Below are 20,949 nucleotides of genomic sequence, written 5' to 3'. Positions count from 1 at the left end.
GCATTCTTTCTCCTCCAAACACGTCTAGTTGAGTTTTTACCAAAAAGTTCTATTTTGGTTTCATCTGACCATATGACATTCTCCCAATCCTCTTCTGGATCATCTAAATGCTCTCTAGCAAACTTCAGACGGGCCTGGACATGTACTGGCTTAAGCAGGGGGACACGTCTGGCACTGCAGGATTTGTGTCCCTGGCGGCGTAGTGTGTTACTGATGGTAGCCTTTGTTACTTTGGTCCCAGCTCTCTGCAGGTCATTGACTAGGTCCCCCCGTGTGGTTCTGGGATTTTTGCTCACCGTTCTTGTGATCATTTTGACCCCACGGGGTGAGATCTTGCGTGGAGCCCCAAATCGAGGGAGATTATCAGTGGTCTTGTATGTCTTCCATTTTATAATAATTGCTCCCGCAGTTGATTTCTTCACACCAAGCTGCTTACCTATTGCAGATTCAGTCTTCCCAGCCTGGTGCAGGTCTACAATTTTGTTTCTGGTGTCCTTTGACAGCTCTTTGGTCTTGGCCATAGTGGAGTTTGGAGTGTGACTGTTTGAGGTTGTGGACAGGTGTCTTTTATACTGATAACGAGTTCAAACAGGTGCCATTAATACAGTTAACAAGTGGAGGACAGAGGAGGCTCTTAAAGAAGAAGTTACAGGTCTGTGAGAGCCAGAAATCTTGTTTGTTTGTAGGTGACCAAATACTTATTTTCCACCATAATTTGCAAATAAATTCTTTAAAAATCAGACAATGTCAATCATGTCAATCATGACCGAAAGAGCGAGATTGCGGGTACAAGCGGCCGAGATGGGTTTTCTCCGCAGGGTGGCTGGTGTCTCCCTTAGGGATAAGGTCAGAAGTTCGGTCATCCGGGAGGGACTCAGAGTTGAACCGCTCCTCCTTCGCGTCGAAAGGAGCCAGTTGAGGTGGTTCGGGCACCTAGTTAGGATGCCACCTGGGCGCCTCCCTAGGGAGGTGTTCCAGGCACGTCCAGCTGGGAAGAGACCAAGGGGTAGACCTAGAACCAGGTGGAGGGATTATATATCTTCGCTGGCCTGGGAGCGCCTTGGGATCCCCCAGTCAGAGCTGGTTGATGTGGCCAGGGAAAATAAAGTTTGGGGCTCTCTGCTGGAACTGCTACCTCCGCGACCCGACCACGGATAAGCGGGAGAAGATGGATGGATGGATGGACAATGTGATTTTCTGGATTTTCTTTTCTCATTTTGTCTCTCATAGTTGAGGTATACCTAGGATGAAAATTACAGGCCTCTCTCATCTTTTTAAGTGGGAGAACTTGCACAATTGGTGGCTGACTAAATACTTTTTTGCCCCACTGTATGTATTCGGGCAATGCATCTTGATCTTACCAGCCAGGGTGTTGAGCTCCAAGATGACTGCCTCAGACGCGTTAGGTAAGGGTGAGGGGGGGTGGAAAGGGAAGCCCTGCTCCTGGGCGCAGTGTTGCAGAGCCTCTGTGAGGTGGGGCTGGGGGAGCAGCAGGTGGAGGAGGTGCGCTGCTGAGACGCTATCAAAAGGCTTGGTGCTGGTGCTGAGGTCCAGAGCAGCCTGGAGCACGCTGTGCATCCTCTCCGGCACCTCACAGCATCAAGGCCAAGGTGGAGTTAGTCAAAGCCGTTTCAAATACAACACAGAAGAAGTTGGTCATTGTGCTTCACCGACACAACCACTGGAATGTCATTTCTACCAGTTACTGTAGTTGGAACAGTATAAACATTGCAGATATATTCAATCAAGGACACTCGCGGTCGTTGCCCTGAAATGCAATATGATTGTAATCATAATGCATTATCATATTTGTACTGTACTGTAAGAACTCAAATACTTTTAGTACTTTAATCATATTTTAAGTTTCTGGTCTTAGCTTCAAGTAACTAATACAAAATATCTTAAAATCCATACAAAAACAAAACTGTGTCAATTAGAATAACTTATATATATAACAATGATTATAGTGCAATATGTATATAGTATTAATTAGTGAAATGATAATACACCTGCAAAACAAAAGTTATCAACAATGGTGAATTATTGACCTGATAATATATGATTAAATCCTCTATACTGTAATTATTTGTATAAAGCATTATGAAATATGAGTTATATAACTATAATTAACCATAAACAGTGCTATAACAAGATGTGAAAGCATTATAAGTATGTTATATAATGCATTTTAGATATCGGTGTGATGTAGAGTGTTACCAAAACAATATATCACCAACCAAAAAAAAAAAAAGTATTCTATAACGACATCAAATGTCATCACATTATAAGATATCATTAAATCTAGTGACTGAGCATGGTCCTCATACTAACCTGTAATCCAACAGCTGATGGTGGGAGTTGCCGTAGTAACGTTGAGGCCAGTTGTTTGACTTCCAGGAAGTTGCTGGCTACGCTGTAGAGGACGTTCTGAGCGTGGGCGGAGGTCACGACTTCACCGAGGGCAAACACACCTGAGTCTGAGGGGAAAACAGAGGCGAAGGTGACACTATTATTTAAAAAGCTGCCAAGCATCATCGTCAATAAGTTGTCCCTGAACAAAGCACTGAAAGTCAGACTGATCTGCGTGTGCAATGCATGTTATTGAGACATCTCTTCATTGTGTATAAAACCTGGTATTTGTGCACAGTTGCAGATAAAGATTAGGCAAGACAGATATTATAAGGATTATACTTTATGCAGAATATACTTGTTGTATTTCATCCTTACTGCCCGCCAGAGGCGGTGCTTTAGCACTGGATATCTTCTGTCTCGCGAATGCGCAGGTCGAATATTTATATCAACAAAGTCACGTGTGACCTCGTATGACCCGGAAGGCATAAGTTCCGGCGCCGTCAACGAGCTCAGTCCTCTTTCATCTTTTCGCTGCACAGGTTACTACTTTATGAGTAGAAGCCAAGCTACCTTACTGAAAATTAAGGTTCTAGCTCATCGCTACCTGTAGCCTTGTGATCGTCTCGATCGGAGCTTCGGGCTAGAAAAACGCTCGCCCTCCAAAGGCTGCGACGAGCTAGCTGTCCGCCCTCCCAAGGGAGGGGACCGCGGCGGTCACCGCTCGGACCCTAGGAGCTCCGGACCGGTAAAGAGTGGACGCTCCTGCACGTCAGCCAGTGAGATCGCTACCATTTATTGCTGATTGTGCTATATATTCTCAAATTAATGAGATAATTGTGTACAAATTAGCCGAGGGCTAATTTTTTACTGTGCTAGTGAAGAGAGCGTCTCTGCCCTCCTCTCACTACATACATTTGGTTCCTTACATGATTATATCTTACATTTAGCTGAGTGCTTCCGTTCAAGCTAACTGTTACTGCGCTAGTGAGGAAAGCGTCTCCGCCCTCCCCTCACTACATACATTTGGTTCTTTACCTGTTCTATCGTCCAGTTAGCTGAATGCTCGCATTCAAGCTAACTGTTACTGCGCTAGTGAAGAGGGCGTCTCCGCCCTCCTCTCACTACATACTTCTGGTTCCTTACCTGTCATATCGTCCAGTTAGCTGAGTGCTCCCGTTCAAGCTAACTGTTATGGCGCTAGTGAAAGGAGTGTCTTCGCCCCCTCTCACGGCGCACAATTGGTTCCTGTTCCATCCTCCAGTTAGCCGAGTGCTCTTGCTTAAAGCTACTTGCTACAGCGCTAGTGAAGAGAGTGTTTCCGCTCCCCTCTCCCTGCACACAGTTGGTTTTCTGTTCCATCCTCCAGTTAGCTGAGTGCTCTCGCTCAAGCTAACTTGCTACAGCGCTAGTGAAGAGAGTGCTTTCGCTCCCCTCTCACTACACACAGTTGGTTTAATACCCGTTCCATCTCCAGTTAGCAGAGTGCTCTCCCTCAGGCTAACTCGCTACGGCGCCAGTGGAGCGTATTCCCGCTCCCCTCTCACAGCTTATATACCACTAACTGACCACTAATTTTTTTCTCACCCCAGTTAGCAGAGTGCTAACGCTCACGCTAACTACTATTGTGCTCACTCCCCTCCACCGCGGAGTTTGTTTCCTGGCCCAGTTATTTACAGTCAGCTGAGTGCTCCCCCTTGGCGCTATGTTTAACGGCTGTAATACCTGTATGGCTTCTCTGCAACCAGAGGATGGCCATGACCTTTGCCCCTCTTGTCTTGGCCTCGAGCATCTGAGGGAGGGCCTTTCGGAGGACCCGTGCATGAATTGCACCATCATGCCTCGTGTGGTAAGAGCTGCTAGACTAGCCGAGGTTGAACTACTGACTGTGGGTGGCCTTCCCCCTGCACAGTCGACTACATCCCAACCTACCCGTCCTAGGCGTCGGGCAGCAGAGGCTGCGGGTATCCCGCCCAAAAAGAGGACTAAGCCTGATAGGCTGTCCTCTAGGGTGGACCTACTCACTACTGCGCTTGCCCAGATGAAGTCGCTCCTCTTGGCTCTCCATTCTGGTGTCCGTATAGAGCACGACGCTGCACCCAGTCCACCCATAGCTGAGCTGACTCCAGATGACGATGTGTTCTCGATGGCAGCTTCAGCCACTCAATTTAATGAGTATGACGGAGAGGGCCCGTCCCATGCTTCTGGACCTGGCTCCTGTACCTCAGCTCATGCATCCTCGGAGGGGGCGGATGTCGGCTCCATGGGTACTGTCATCCGCATGGCACTGGCTTGCCAGAAGCTGGATGTACAGCAGCCCGAAACAGCGCCTGCCAGTGCGTTCTTCAGGCGCACTTTGGCACCCGCCACCCTTGCAGTTCCTCCCTCTTGTGAGTATCTGAGGGAGTTACATGCATGCTGGAGGGACACTAAGACTCTATCCCATCTTACGTCCGATGGCCGAGCCCTAGCATCCATGCAGGATGCGGCAAAGGTCGGCCTTGACCACATGCCGGCTGTTGAGCCTACCATTGCTTCCCTCATAGTTTCCCCTGACGAAGCTCTGAGGTCGGAGGCCAGGTGCCCTCAACCCCAATGTCGGGTCACCGATGACCTGCTTACTAAGGCTTACGATGCAGCGGCACGCATGGGCCGTATAGGCAATTCCCTCTCTCACCTCATGCTCGCCCTGTCAGCTTCCCTGCAGCAGGAGGCTCTTAGCGCTTCCACTACCAGCCTCAGTGAAGCCTCATTACAGGCGTTTGCTCTGATGTCTAGAGAGCTTGGGCGCCTGATGTCCACTCTCGTCCAGACTCGTCACCCTTATCAGAGGCATGTAGGAGGACTCTCCGTGCTGTCCCAGTGGAGCCGAGGGAACTGTTCGGTTTAGCTGCCGTATAGGTGCTCGAACGGACTGTCCAAACTAGTCAGACCAGGCAACAGTTCTCAGCTCTTCGCAGAGACATGCCCCCCCCCGGTCGGCCTAGAGGCTCCGCATCTGCCTCCCGAGGCCGCTCCCGTCCACCGGCTCACCCCGATGCCCGCCAGGGGCCTCGGTATCCCACGAGGGGGGCGGCCCGCTACGGTCCTGTTAACTCGCCCCCAAGTCAGCCTCGGTATCCGGTGCCTAACCGTCGGCCCCCCCAGAGCCTCCAGAGGCCGGGGGGCAAGGTACTGAGGATCTGGGGCCGGCTGTCGGTTATTTCTCCCAGCAACAGCTCAACTACTGGGTAGCTCAAGCTTCAGACCCCTGGGTGGTTTCCACCTTAACCCGAGGGTACAAGCTTCAGTTCCGACGCCGGCCCCCAGCCTTCAACCGGGTCAAAATGACCACCATAAGCGACCCGGCAAAAGAAATCGCCCTAAACCAGGAGCTGTCAGTCCTCCTTGCCAAGGGAGCAATCGAGCCTGTGGGCCAAGGTAGGATTTTCACGGCGGCCATGACGGCCATGGCCGTCGTAGCCCCTCGGTTTGGCTGTTATGCCCCACAAATAATTGTACGTCCTAAGGCCACCATGGCCTGTGTGCCCCTGATACTGTTAAAATCTCGAAGTTGCTTTAAAAGCGACAGAACAGCGATTTCTGAACTGCATTATGCTGCGTTCACAACGGACGTGATGCGAATATTCTCATCGCTCTAGCCGCTGGAGTTTCACCGCGGCTGTCAGCTGTGTTTACGCCTGTCATTCAAACAGGACGCGCTGGAGAGGGGGCGGTAGGCCTGTCGCGATAATCGATAAATTGACTTATCGTACGATAAATAAAAATGGACTCGATAACTTTTCTGAGCTCGATAAATTGCCGTTTACATAAAGATATGACCAGCATTTTAGCCTGGAGCGCTGTGGCTGCCAGGCGCGCTGTGATGGGCGGGGCTGACGCACAGCCAGGTCAGGACACTCCGCGTGCACGTGCAGCAGCGTAGCAGCCAAATTAATAATATAGCGACAAGCGGGAGACAATGTGTGACTTACTCGCGGGGAATTTAAAGTGAAATGGAATTGGTTACAAAACCTAACTACACATCTCGATTCTCCGGTGTGGCAGTATTTTGGATTCAAACCAAATCAACGAGGCGAACCTACGGACTTGAATGAGCCGGGCGGTGTGTCGCATTGGTTTAAAAAAGGTAGCGACAAAAGCAGGCAATACCACGCATTTTAAACCACCTAAAACGCAACCACCCCATTCCGTTTTCCCAGCTGGGAGCAAACACGGCAGCTGGAGATGGAGAGCCCCCGCCCGACAATGCAAACATGTTGGTGTTCCTTGCTCAAAAACTTAGAAAAAACAGATTGGATATGGCCTGTTGAGGCATCTGGGTGTTTGACAGTGGACTGTACACTTGACTGTTGTTTTAAGGAGGTTTTTTTTGCTTGTGAGATAATGTATGCTCATATTTATTTATTTATATATATATAGAGAGAGAGCTCTGTTTTCCAGCCTGACTCTATTTAATTGATTGTTTTGGTTGTGTGTGATTTAATTAATTTATTATAATTTAATTAATTTGTTTTATTTATTATATATAATTTATATATTTTAATATTATTTCACATTTCATTTGCAATGTTGAATGTTCAATAAAAAGTTATGTTTGAAAGGATGTACTTGAATTATTATTATATATTATCATTATGTCTAAAATGGTCTTAAAACGGCGCCGACAATATTATCGTTTATCGCAATAATTTCCATAAAAATGTATCGTCCAACAAAATTAATTATCGTGACAGGCCTAGGGGGCGGGGCTTATTTCCATGTAAATACTTTGGTGGAAACCAACTACGGCAAAATTAACCTATTTTACAGTGATTTAATTGTAATACACGTTTCAAAATGATGCCGAAGTAACTACATACTGATACCGGTTAGTAAAAAACATGAATTAATGCTTTGACAAGTCTGCAGACAAGACGGCAAGCAAAAAACCTTTTAAAATGCGTGTTTTCTGAATGGATCAATCAGGCCAAACTAACCTGTAGCTGCTCCGTCCACACTCACAACAACGTCCTAAAGACAGAATTAAAGCAGCGATTGTATTCGCCATGACAGTCTGTTGTTTGTACATGTTTAACTTTTGTCCAGTTTCTGACCAGAGCTGTGAGGAGTTGATCACACACACACACACACACACACACACACACACACACACACACACACACACACACACACACACACACACACACACACACACACACACACACACACACACACACACACACACACACACACACACACACACACACACACACACACACACACACACACACACACACACACACACACACACACACACACACACACACACACACACACACACACACACACACACACACACACACACACACACGAATGATGTATGTGCAGAGTTTGACCCTTGAAGGCTGTTTCTTTGTGCCCTGGAATGTGGCCTTTGCGCCCTGAAAAAATGTGTAACACCAAGGCCAAATGGCCTTGCCCCTAAAATGACGAAATTCCAAGCCTGCTTTGGACCCCATCTCAAAGCCCGGGGGCTCCTACTCGACCTACTTCCTGGTAAGGAAGAAAGGCGGTGGACCTCGCCCAATCCACGATCTGAGGGGACTCAACAAGTTTCTAAAAGTTATTACTCTTCCATATGTAGAGCACAGCGGACGTTCTTCGTACCGTGGCCATGAGGGAATGGCTCGCGTCCGTCGATTTAAAGGACGCTTATTTTCATGTGCCTATTGTGCCTCATCACAGGCAGTTTCTTCGCTTTGCTTTTGAGGCCGTCATTTCCAGTTAAGGGTGCTCCCATTCGGACTCTCCCTCTCCCCAAGGGTGTTCACCAGGGATGCACCGAATATTCGGCCACCGAAAATTAACGGCCGAAAATGGTTAAAAAGGCGCTTTCGGCCGAATGTCAGAGAACAGGGTTACGTAAAAAATGTATACATTATATATATATATATTATATATTAGGGCCGGGACTTTAACGCGTTAATTAAGATGAATTAATTACACAAAAATTAACGCGTTAAAAAGATTAACGCATTTTAATCGCACTTATTTTTGTACCGCGGAATTCAGACAACAACAAACCACAGTGAACAATAGTCGAACGAAGAAGCTGATGAGACCGCTTTGGTTGGCCCCGTGGATGGGACATTTTGTTTTAAAAAACGGACGGATGGAAGCGTCGATAAGAGCAAGGTTGTTTGCAAATTATGCAAAAAGGAATTTGCATATCACCGCAGCACATCAAGCCTCAAGTATCACCTCAATGCAAAACCTATAGCAGCTAGCGTGGAAGCTAGCGTGGACGTTAGCCCGACTCGGAGTACAAGGACCCACACCCAATTCTCGTTGATCAAACAGTGGCCTATGCAACAGAGAGATTTTATTTTTCATCAGGATATTGGAAGAATAGGAGGGATTGAGGTCAATCACTGGCACTTTTTTATTTTATTTGAAATGGTACACTTTATGTTGAACTATTTATTATGTTGTTGGTGCAACTGGCACTTTATGTTGAACTGTTTATTGTTTTGGCCAAGGTTATTGAGAGAGTTGGACTGAAATGTATTAGATTTTTTAAATCAACTGTTGGTAAATCAACAAAGTCTGTTATGGCCTCTGAAGCAACAGAGAGATGTTTTCTAATAGTCAGGGTTTCCAATGTTCTAAATGTACTTGAAAGTATTGTGTTTTACTTAAAAAACAAAGTGTTATAGTTTACAGAAGGTCTACCTACCTATAGGCTACCTGAATCTCTGAAATGTACTATATTCCTAAATATGCTATTGCTACACTTTATGGCCAGTGTACCACCTTGAAAAAAATTAACAATGTTTTGTTGCTTAAGCTTATGTATTCTACGGAGCCCCTAAAGGGACATGGAAAAAAAAATGGAGAGAGAAAAAAAATAAAGTCAGGAAAACGGATTCGTTTCTCGTGCGCACGAGAAACAAATCCGTTTTCCTGACTTTATTTTTTTTTAGAAAGTTACCGATGCACCAAGGAGGAAGTGGAACACACATTAGACAACCATTTCATTGCAGACTGTTATGTTTACGTGGGGAAATGACAGAGCATACATTATTTGAGATAGACTATATTTTGAAGTCAGACTTAATTTTATGGACATTTCGGCCAGGGGTGTAGAGCTATTGGTTTAAGCACCGGATTGGCAAAACAGGAGAGTTTGTAAACCAGTCTGCTTTGATCTATGAATTAATGTCCGTGACTCGCAGAGTACCTGCCCCCCCCCCCCCCTTTGATTTTTAGTCCCAGTCCGCCCATCATGCGTCCTGATGACCGGCAATCTCCTTCATAAAACTAATAAAAGGGGGAGTAATCAGGCAGTTCGGTGTGTGTGTAGAGGTGTGTGTGGTTAAAACGGCCTGTGGTCACTCTTTATAGCTGTTCAATGAAGGTAAACACAGAAGGCGGTGCGTAAAAGCTCTTTGAGCGCTGGTGCTGCTCTTCTCTGAGTTACACGTCCCGCTGCCTCCTGGAGTGACCACACACCCCTGGCCGAAATGTCCTTAAAGTGAAGTCTGAGTACGAAATATATCTCAAATAATGCACTGTCATTTCCCCACGTAAACATAACAGTCTGCAATGAAATGGTTGTGTCCTGTGCGCTTCACTTCCTCCTTGGCGCACCGGTAACTTTCTCCCCCAAAAGAAGTCAGGATAACGGGTTAGTATCTCGTGCGCACGAGAAGGTATCCCGGTTGCAGTCGACCCAGGACACGGCTCTCCTTCTCTCTCACGTCGCCCGGCTAGGCCTCAAGGTGAACATGGAGAAGAGTTGTCTGAACCCCTCTCAGAGCCTAACTTTCATTGGGGTGGCTCTGGACACAGTCACTATGCGGGCCTGTCCATCTGCTCAGCGCCTGGACGACATCCTCCAGCTTCCTCCGCTCTTCAAAAGGGGCAGGTCTCCGGCATATATCCTGTTTCTCCGCCTCTTGGGCATGCTGACAGCTGCCTCAACTGTCATTCCCTTGGGCTTGTTGTCACTGCTCCCGCTGCAGAGATGGCTGAACGGCCTCCACTTAGACCCCAAGTTGCACAGGCACAGAAGAATCAGGGTGTCACAACAGTGCCTCTCCACTCTATCCCCATGGAGGGAGAGGTCGTATATGTCAAGGGGCGTGGCCATGGGCTACGTCCCTTTCCGCAGAGAGACCGTGACGATGGATGCCAGCCCCTCGGGATGGGGTGCGGTGTGGCAAAACAGGACGGCAGTGGTCTGCTCTGGACGGCACAGAACATATCAATGTGCTAGAGCTACGAGCTATGCACCTAGCACTCCTGCCATACCTGAGGGGGAGGCATGTGCTTGTCCACTCGGACAACACTACAACGGTGTATCATATAAACCACCAAGGGGGCACCAAATCTGCACGCTTGCTAGAGGTGTCCCAGACTCTCCTGACCTGGGCAGCTCTTTGCCTGGCCAGCCTACGGTCAATGTATCTGCCCGGAGAGCAGAACCAAGTCGCAGACTCCCTCTCCCGTCACAAGCCTCCACGAGGGGAGTGGCGGCTTCATCCAGAGGTGGTGGCCAACATCTGGGGTCTCTTCGGGCAGGGCAGAGGTAGATCTCTTTGCCTCGAAGATGTCGACCCACTGCCTCCTGTGGTTCTCCTTGAGGGAGAAAACCAGCCCTTTGGGTCAGGACGCCCTGGCTCATTTATGGCCAGGGTGTCTTCTCTATGCCTATCCACCCCTCCCTCTGATCCTACCAACACTCCTCAGAGTGCTTCATCAGGGCCACAGGCTTCTTCTGGTGGCCCCCTTCTGGCCAGCCAGGACTTGGTTCTCCCTGCTGCACAGACTCTGTTGCGGGATACCTTGGCGTCTCCCCGACAGGAAGGACCTCTTGTCTCAGCTGGAGGGTCGGATATGGCACCCCGACCCCTTCCGCCTCCAGCTGTGGGTCTGGCCACTGGAGGGCCCGACCCACTGCTGAGCGACTGCATAGAGCCTGTCAGGAGGACTATTCTCAATTCTAGGGCACCATCTACTCGTAAACAGTACGAAAACAGGTGGAAACTGTTCTCTGACTGGTGCCAAGGGCGAAATGAGGACCCAGTACATTGCTCGGTGCCTACTACCCTTGAGTTCCTGCAGTCCCTCCTGGATGACGGCCGGTGTCCCGCTACCGTCAGGGTGTATGTGGCTGCTATATCAGCTCAACATGCAAGGGTTTACAACAGCACAGTGGGGAGCCACAGGCTGGTATCCCTCTTTTTAAGGGGAGCACTGAGACTTCGCCCCCCGAACATCCCAAGGGCCCCTACATGGGATCTGCCCCTGGTGCTGGATGCCCTATGTTCGCCTCCCTTTGAACCCTTGTTACAGGCAGAACCGAGGTGGCTCTCAGCCAAGACTGCTTTCCTTCTTGCCATCACCTCAGCAAAGCGTGTAAGCGAGCTTCAGGCCTTGTCCGTGAACAGCTCATGTCTGAGGTGGAACTCAGATGGCTCAGGTGTCACCTTATGGCCGAACACAGCGTTCCTCCCTAAGGTGCTGGCACGCTCTCATTTTAATCGGCCTATCCAGCTGGCATGGTTTGACCCCCCATCAGGAGAGGGAGAAGAGAGGTCAAGACTCCGATGCCCGGTGCGGGCCCTTAGAGCTTATGTCCAGACTACCGCAGACATGCGTCAGTCTGAACAGCTCTTTCTTTGTTACGGTGGTCCTAGAAGGGGCTGTGCGCTCTCAAAACAGCGCTTGTCCCACTGGATCGTGGACGTCATTGCCCAGGCATATAGGGCGAATGACCGTCCCTTGCCACCCAGAGTTAAGTGCCACTCTACCAGGAGATTCTCCACGTCATGGGTGACCTTGAGAGGTGTGCCCCTGGAGGACATATGTGCTGCGGCCACATGGGCATCTCCGAGCACATTTGTCAGATACTACTGCGTGAATGTTGCCGCCCCTCACCCGCTGGGTGTGGTCCTCCTGCAGAGTCCGCCTGGGCCAGGGGTCGGCAACCCGCGGCCCACGGGCCGCATGCGGCCCTTTAAGCCCTCTGCTCTGGCTCCCTTGAGCTTAGACAAAAATAAGAAGGAAATAAAATAAAAGTACTTGTAGGACTATTTATATTTTGTTGCACGGTTGAAAATGTTTCGTATCTTGTATTTTGAGGTAATACTGTGACGCATAAATAAAAAACAAAACGGTTTTAATTAGGTCAACTAAAATATGCGTCACATCCTGCTACGGTCCCGCGCGAGCGCCTTTTCTTGGAGGCACTGTAGTTTTTGTCTGATATAACAATAAATACAACTTTATTAGCTATCAAGCTATGAAATATGTTTTGCGGCTCCAGACAAAATAATTTGGGGGGAAAAGGAGCAAAATGGCTCTTTTGGTCAAAAAGGTTGCAGACCCCTGGCCTAGGCCATCCTTATAGGGTGAGTATTCAGACTTCCTCGTGACTCTGTTGGTATAGGTCATCCAGTGCTAAAGCACCGCCTCTGGCGGTCAGTAAGGATGAAATAGAACGATAGTTACGTATGTAACTACGGTTCTATGAATACTGGATGACAGCCAGAGTTCTTGGTCACTCGGAATTTCGTGTTTCTGCGAGAGGATTCCATAGGACTGAGCTCGTTGACGGCGCCGGAACTTATGCCTTCCGGGTCATACGAGGTCACAGGTGACTTTGTTGATATAAATATTTGACCTGCGCATGCGCGAGACAGAAGATATCCAGTGCTAAAGCACCGCCTCTGGCGGTCATCCAGTATTCATAGAACCGTAGTTACATACGTAACTATCGTTTTATTGTGTTAGGAGAAAAATTCAAAATAGGCATTGTAAAGTCCAAAAGACAACATTTATGGAAAAAAGAAAGGGACATTGTCCACAAATGTTCTTGTAGCAATGCACACATGTGTTGGCCCTGTATCGTAATCTGCATATTGAACCAGAAAAGGTGGATCTAAAACTGCCACATTGAAACAAAACAGAAATCTGTTTTTGTAGATGATGTATCTGCATTGGATATGCTTCTTTAGTGTTTAAGAATAAATATGACTGGAATTACTCCAGAAAATTGCAGATGAACATTTCCTATACAGGGACTAAAGTAGACACATTTGACTATCCTCTCCTGATTTAAACCCAATGTACAGTAGCATATTTAACATTCGGACTCAATTATGTTACCCGTAATAATACTTTCACCTTCTTTTAAACCCTGTTCTTATTGCTTGCATGCAATATCATTGAATTACTTGATAATCTTTCATAACAGTGACAAGCATTTGCTTTTGTGACAATAATAATAATATACATTGTATATGCTGCAACAACTGTCATAATTAGTGAACTTTAGTAAGTCATGTACGAGGGCTGCTGATGAAGAGTAGACGTACCAGAGCTGAAGGTGAAGAGCTCGCCCAGGAGACACAGCAGCTGGAGGGCCATGAGGCACTTGGAGAAGGACGCTCCAGGAAGCAGAACCTCCAGCAGGCTCACACACAGCCAGCGCAGGAACTCCTACACGCAACAAGCCTTTTAGTTCTTTCAAAAGAGAAAAAAAGACAGTGTGCTCTGCTGTGTTCATGAGTGTGGTTCACCTCGTACTGATGTAGTGTGTGTTGGTTTGCGTCCCTCTTGTCCGGATCTCTCTCCTGGCTCATTCTCTTCTGCAGCAGCAGAGCGCTGTCCTTCAATCGACACAGCAGCTGGACAGGAGAGGATTTCAAGCTCCATTTAGTGATAGAAGTTTTTATTTCATCATACAATTGTGTCATCGATTGGGCCATGCAGGATAAAAGGGTTGTTAGCACTGAGGATCCCTTTGAATATGTCCTTGTATAGACTGCTCCTAGCTCATACAATGACTGCAGGTTGCCATCTGAGCCTTAGAATGAGCTGAGAAACTTAAATCCATATTTTAAAAAATATTATGCAACAGCTAAAGTCAATGCATGTAAATGTCTGACCTTCTTCAGCAGGCTGACTGTCTGCTGTCTGACGCCTGGTGCCTGACTGTTGAGATTATGCGGCAGGAAGTAACGGATCAGGTCCATTTCCTGAGGGGTCAGGGCTTCGGTGCTGCGGAGGGTCTCACACACCAACCCCAAGGCGTCCATCCTCACCTGAGGGAACAATTGTATATTTACATTAGATACTGAAAATGTAAATAAAGAGTAGTTTTTTCTTAAATAAAGTAATTTTAACATAAATGTAGACATATTTAGAAAAACGTAGCTTGTGTGAGTGATTGTTGCAGTTTTAAATAATAGGATTTTTCAGAGATGGAGTCATTTTCCAAAAAAAGGTATTTGATTTGTTGAAAAATAAGTCATATTTGATCAGAGGGGTTCTTTCAATAAGATATCTACTATGTAACACGTACAACAGTGAGAACAAAGGTTTTACACATGAGGGCTCAGACACTCACTTGATCATGTTTGTGTACCAGTGCTTGTTGGAGCAGGGAGAGGGGCACCAGGCCCCCCCACAGACCCTCCTTTGAGGACGGAACGACACCCTGGGCCCGGGCCGCCCGCAGGCACGTCATGAGAGCGCCCAGTGCTCCTCTGCTGCCCGAAGGGCCTGTGAGGACAGAAACACAGCATTCAGAGAGCGGCCACTCATTTGTTTGATGATGCTGTTAGAGAATGCTGCCACTGTAACTGTGGAGAGGACGTGTTTACTATGTTTATACCACAACAGGATGCTTTGTGGAGCTAAGAGATATTCATATGCAGCTGATGTAATCAAAACAGAAGAAATAAAGAAAACTGTCAGATAAATTCAAATGTTATGAGACAGAAAGGCCTATGTGTATTTTGGTTTGTGTTTTGTATTTAATTTAAGAATATGTAGGCCTAAAGCTCAGGGAAATTATTTGTCTTCAAATATAAGCCTCGAGTAATATTTATTTATATATTAAATATGTATTTATTTAATAAATATTCATTCATTTTAATATGTATACGGCTTTAAAAATATATATATATATTTGTTTAACTTTTAATTTGTTTGCATTATGTGCAAGTTTATAAATTATATGTATATACCCTACTTCTTTATGTATCATAAATCTTCATGCTGTCTATAGCAGGGGTTCCCAACCTTTTTTCCCAAGAGCCCCCCAAAATGACTCCTGTTGGAAGTTGCGCCCCCCCCCCCCCCCACACACACACACACAAGGGGGCATGCAACAGCTGTAATTAAAGTTCTCATTCATAACACTCCGTTCGATGTCTCACTATGGGATGCGCCTCATCGCGGAGCAAACAGAAGCATCAATCTCATTACGCCAATCCTGATTGGCTGGTGATCTTGACGTCAGCGTCAGGGAATCCACCCCCTATAAGTAGCTTGCGCTACGCCGCATGCGTCATTCAAACACCTCTTCTCGCTTCAGAGCACATCTCTATATTGGTAGCCGGGCTAGCTCACACAGTCCACAGACGGAACCAAGCTATCCAAGCTAACTTCGGTCGACGGGCGCTCGCCGGCTACTTCGATATATACTTCTGCAAGAAGACTGTTAATACTAACACACCAGTTAGTATTGCAAATCGACCTCGCCGTTTTCTCCTCGGGAATAAAGGTAAGGTTTTGATTTTTTCAAGCTAGCAACACACGTGTTGCTAGTTTGTCTTCCCTCACTACCGACACCACGGTAGCGAGGACGTTTTTTCTTTTTCTCTCTCACACCAGAGGAGGGGAAGATAAAAAGGGTATTAACACACCAGTTAATATTCTTTGAGAATACAATTCTACACCGTCGTTTTTTCTCCGGATTAACGACAGTTGGGGAAGTATTTTTTCTCAGCAACGTACCTGTTACGAGCGGGTCCTCTCCACGCCGTCACCACGGCGACCGAGATGGACGCTTCTCTCCCTCACACCAGAGGAGTCAGGGACTCGGAGGCTCGGCTCTGTGGCTGCGGGTTGAAGATATCAGGCACAGACTCACACCAGGTCTGCTCGTCCTGTCTCGGGCTGGAACATGCCCAGGAGGCTATCGACAACCCCGGCTCGTGCGGACATTGTGCCCGCTTCACCATCAAGAGCCTCCGCCGACGGCTAGCACGCCAAGCTAGCTTGTCGGGTCAGGACTCCCTCATGTCCTCTGATTTACCGGACGGAAATCAGGACACGGGGGCATCCACCACAGAGATGGAGCCCCGCACTGTGTCGGTCTGGGGCTCATCAGTAGTGGCAGCTGCAGAACCGGAGTCCCGCGCCGTGTCAGGCTGGGACTCGGTGGCAGCGAGGGACGTGCGAGCGGAGCCCCGCGCTGTGTCAAGCTGGAGCTCCCAACTGGACCTCACCATGGTCTCGCCCGCGGATGATGTCCCGGAGTTGGACTACATGGAGGACGAAGAGGATGAAACCTCTGGATTCCTCCTGTCCGACTCTGATGAGCAAGACGATGATGTCTTCGTGTCATCAGCTCAGGCTGCAAAGCCGGGAGCGATGGCTGCTCTCCCGGGCGATAGCACACCAGCTTCGCCCTGTCTGAGTATAGACCTGCAGGCCGTGTGTCAGCGTGCCGCAGCCAGACTAGACATCCCATGGCCCGAAATGGCCAAGGAGACCTCCAGGTCCCGTTACGAGGGGAAAAATTTGCCCCAAGCAACGAGGACAAAGAGGCAACTCCTGCCGGTCTTCCCGGAGATGTTGGATGAGGTGTCGGTCTCGTGGAGAGACCGGCCCTTCAGCAACAAGGCCCCAATCCAGGGTGCCTCCTCCCCTAGACTGCGACGGTATGGAGAGGCTCGGCCTGCTCCGCATACCGCCGATGGAACCGCTGGTGGCAGCTCACCTCCTCCCGAGGATGGCGACTACACCGAGCAGGAACCCCACGCTGCCGGCAAAGGCTGACCGGTTCCAGTCAACCATGACTGAACGGTCCTACAGAGCCGCAGCATTGTCTGCCAGGGCTTTGAACATTTCCTCGCTGCTAACCAGAGTTGTGGACTCGAGTCACATGACTTGGACTCGAGTCAGACTCGAGTCATGAATTTGATGACTTTAGACTCGACTTGACAAAATCTAAAAAGACTTGCAACTCGACTTGGACTTTAACATCAGTGACTCGTGACTTCACTTGGACTTGACCCTTTTGACTTGAAAAGACTTGCTACTTTCCTCGAACGCAAAGATTAAAAGATTAAAAAGTATGTTGACACGGACGTCTCTCTCTCTTTGCACCTGTGTGCATCTGTGTGCGGCACGACATCCAATCAAATTAGATCCACGTTGTTTCGATCTGACAGCATCCAACCAATCAAAGTACGGGACAACCAATGAAGAGGAACAAACTAAATGCGCGCGTCAGTTGGCAAAAATGATACCAAAGGTAGCTTCGTTTGGGTATAAAAATTATGAGGTGCTCAACAAAAAAAGAATTGCAGTATGTAAAACATGCGGGTCGAAGATTACAGACGGAGACGCGACAACTTCGAACTTCGTTCGACATTTGAAGTTGCACAAAGAACGGTAAGTTTTGAATGAAACATTAACACTAAACATTCGTTTTCAAAGATGAGCAACTCACCGAGTGGTAAGTGGTGTTCGTAGTTGTTTTTTTTTAAATATATCGGCGCAATATTTGGTTTCCATCCGTGTTATTTGCTATTGTGGAACTAGCTATGTTTTCAGATACCTCACCGAGTAGGCTATTAACTTGCGCTTGATATTTATCAAATTAAACACGACAGAAACTGTATTTCGCTAAGACACTCGTTTTGGAACATCAACGAACACCACTAACCACTCGGTGAGTTGCACATCTTTGAAAACGAACGTTTAGGGTTGATTTAAGGACCGCTTTATGAATGCCCGTACCTGAAGCATATGGGGGTGATTCTAAATTAACCAAAAGCTCTAGACTGGACCAATCGTCAAAATGTCGGAGTCAAACAGTCTCTTTCATCCTAGACAAACCAGAAATGGGTCTCAAAGTGCAAAATATTGAACTTATCCATACTTATATTGTAAAAGGATAGTTTAGGATTTTTTTTTAAGCGAGATTGTATGTGCTTAGCAGCTAGTCAGTGGATCATACACAGTAGACTGCTGCCAGCAGCAAAACTTAAGCAAGCCTAATCAAATCAAGGTCAGTTTAATGTACTTTATATTAAGAATATGTGTACCATTTTAGCTTGCTGCCAGACGATTTTTTTCCGATAGGAAAACTAAGTATATCTCACTCTCTCCAGCACACCAGATTCCATTGACAAAAATGGCCATTTTACTTTGCAGCACATGGGAGTTGCTAGCTGCTGGTCTACTGCTGCCTCATTGAGGTCGTTTATGTAATTTAGGTAAATCACAACTAAGCTGAACTATCACAGAAGACATAGAATAGCACAATTATACTTAATCATTGAGCCAGCAGTAGACCAGCAATTTCTGTGTGATGCAGGTAAAATTGCTGTTTTTGCCAATGGAATCTGGTGTGCTGGAGAGAGTGAATTAACAAGCATACTTCAGTTTCCTGTCGGAAAGGGCTGTTTGATGGCAAGGTACAGCAGTAAAAATATTATTAATATAGTAAGTGTACACTGAAAATGAAATTTATTTTATCAATGTAATGTTAAAACACACACACTCTTACAGTATACAATACAATTAATATTAACACAAAAATTAATATTAACACAATGTTAGCATTTTCTGACATCTGTTTTATATGCTTACCTGTTACAGATTTGAAGAATACCAGATGAATAAAAGCATCATAGATGACCCACAACAGCCTTCAATCTCACAATTCTTGGACAGTCGTGTAGGGCATTACAGCATGAGTCATCCACAGCAGAAAGCTATCACTAATGCAATACTGTCCGACTTGATTATTGATTGCAACTTTCCCCTGTCTATTGTGGAAAACAAGAGTTTTCGGCACTTTCTGACGGTACTTGACAGTAAGTACAGCCCAGTGTGTCGCAGAACATTGACATCAAAAACAGAGAGCCTCGCTGAGGAGAGACGTTCAAGATTAAAAACTCAATTGAGCAACACTGAGCATGTTTCAGTCACTGTGGACATTTGGTCTGACCGAAAGATGAGGGGATTCCTAGGTATCACTGTCCACTGGATAGAGAAAGAGACAGAGAGGATACAGCTAAAGACTAATCTCTTGGCCTGCAATCGCTTCAAAGGCTCACACACAGCTGAACGAATCTGTGACCAATTTGAGTCAATATGCGATGAATACAGCATCAAAGATAAATTGGACTACATTATTAGTGACAATGCGGCTAACATGCGAAAGGCATTCACTGTGTGCTTCCCCAGTGAACAAGAGGATGATGACGGAGATCATCTTGATGACCCTGATCTCTGGTGTGACTTAACCCTGGAAGAACAGCAAACGGATGCTGCTATGGCAAAGAAACGGCGCCTGCAGTGTTTTGCGCATACGCTTCAGCTGGTGGTGGGAGACGGTTTGAAAGAAACAAAAGTGGCATGTCCTTCTCTTTCCAAGTTATCAAAACTTAGCTCACTGCTGCACACAAGCACAACATTCAAAGATGTGTTTGATAGTGAATTTGGGGAACAGAGAGGCATCCCTGCGGCAGTCAACACAAGATGGAACTCAACACTGAGGCAAGTAAAGGCAGTTCTCCACTGTGATCATATAAAGCTCTGTGCCGTTCTAGAAAAGGCTGGGCATAAGGAGTTGTCATTCACACCGCGAGAGTGGAATCTGTTGAAGGAGTTGGTGGACATCTTGAAGCCGTTTGGAGAAGCAACTGATTTGACACAGGGAGAGAAGGTCGTCACAATCAGTGCAGTTGTTCCATCCGTCTTGTCCCTCAATCACCACCTTGAGAAGCTGAAGCCTAAAGTGCGTTTCCTGAGTGGCCTGGTCAGAAGTCTCCAGGCATCCCTGAACAAAAGATTTCTTGGGATCTTCATTAATGTGAAAATGGCCAGGACTCAAGATGGGATCACTGCCCCCTTTTCAGACCCAGTCTACCTCAAAGCAGCCGCCTTGGATCCAGCCTTTTCTCTGCTGTGGGTGGAGCCCCATGTGCTGGTCAATCGTGACATCAAGGCAGAGGTGGCACAACGAGTTAAAGGTAAATACTATTGACTTCAATGCAACTTTTTTCCTCATAGTCTGATCTAATTGACAGCATCAATAATTGCATTTTTCAGTCTAACACTGTATCACCAACACCAATGGTAATAAGGGCTCTTTTGTTTCTGCTACTGTTGTTAAATGTTTTTCCAGAATTGATCCTGCAAGATGCTACAGAGACTGAGCAACCTGTGCTTCTGGTTGATGAAGAGCAAGATGACCTTGTAGAAGGAGAAGGGCTGTTTGCTGCATACCATAAGAGGCAGAAGAAGGATGTTGGGACCACTCCAGCACTACAGCTAAGTCACTACCTAGACATAGCCGAAGGACAGAACGCCCTTTTGTTCTGGGCACTGAACATGAAGACTCTTCCTTCACTCTTCCGAGTGGCCACCAGAGTCTTGGCAGTGCCTGCCTCTAGTGCTCCAGTGGAGCGAGTTTTCAGCCATGGTGGCATCATACTACGTCCCCATCGTGCACAAATGACTGACAGACTTTTGGCCAATTTGATCTTTTGTAAATGCAATGCAGCATAGGGCCCTGACATAGAA

General features: G+C 47.1%; 1 protein-coding gene across 5 annotated transcripts in view; it reads right to left on the bottom strand.

Annotated features, from left to right (window-relative positions):
- Positions 1–20,949, bottom strand: part of thada (THADA armadillo repeat containing) — a 157,577-nt gene that overhangs the window by 124,699 nt on the left and 11,929 nt on the right. For all 5 annotated transcript variants that reach the window (XM_079689657.1, XM_079689658.1, XM_079689660.1 and 2 more), the window contains exons 12-17: positions 14,747–14,901; positions 14,286–14,441; positions 13,917–14,024; positions 13,713–13,836; positions 2,332–2,477; positions 1,362–1,590 (exon numbers count right to left, since the gene is read on the bottom strand). In XM_079689657.1, coding sequence (XP_079545783.1) covers positions 1,362–1,590; positions 2,332–2,477; positions 13,713–13,836; positions 13,917–14,024; positions 14,286–14,441; positions 14,747–14,901 — 918 coding nt within the window. The remainder of the gene's footprint in view (positions 1–1,361; positions 1,591–2,331; positions 2,478–13,712; positions 13,837–13,916; positions 14,025–14,285; positions 14,442–14,746; positions 14,902–20,949) is intronic.

The sequence above is a fragment of the Notothenia rossii genome (assembly GCF_949606895.1).
Source record: "Notothenia rossii genome assembly, chromosome: 6".
Taxonomy (NCBI): domain Eukaryota; kingdom Metazoa; phylum Chordata; class Actinopteri; order Perciformes; family Nototheniidae; genus Notothenia; species Notothenia rossii.
The sequence above is the reverse complement of the archived record's forward strand: the minus strand, read 5'-3'. Positions and strand labels throughout refer to the sequence as shown.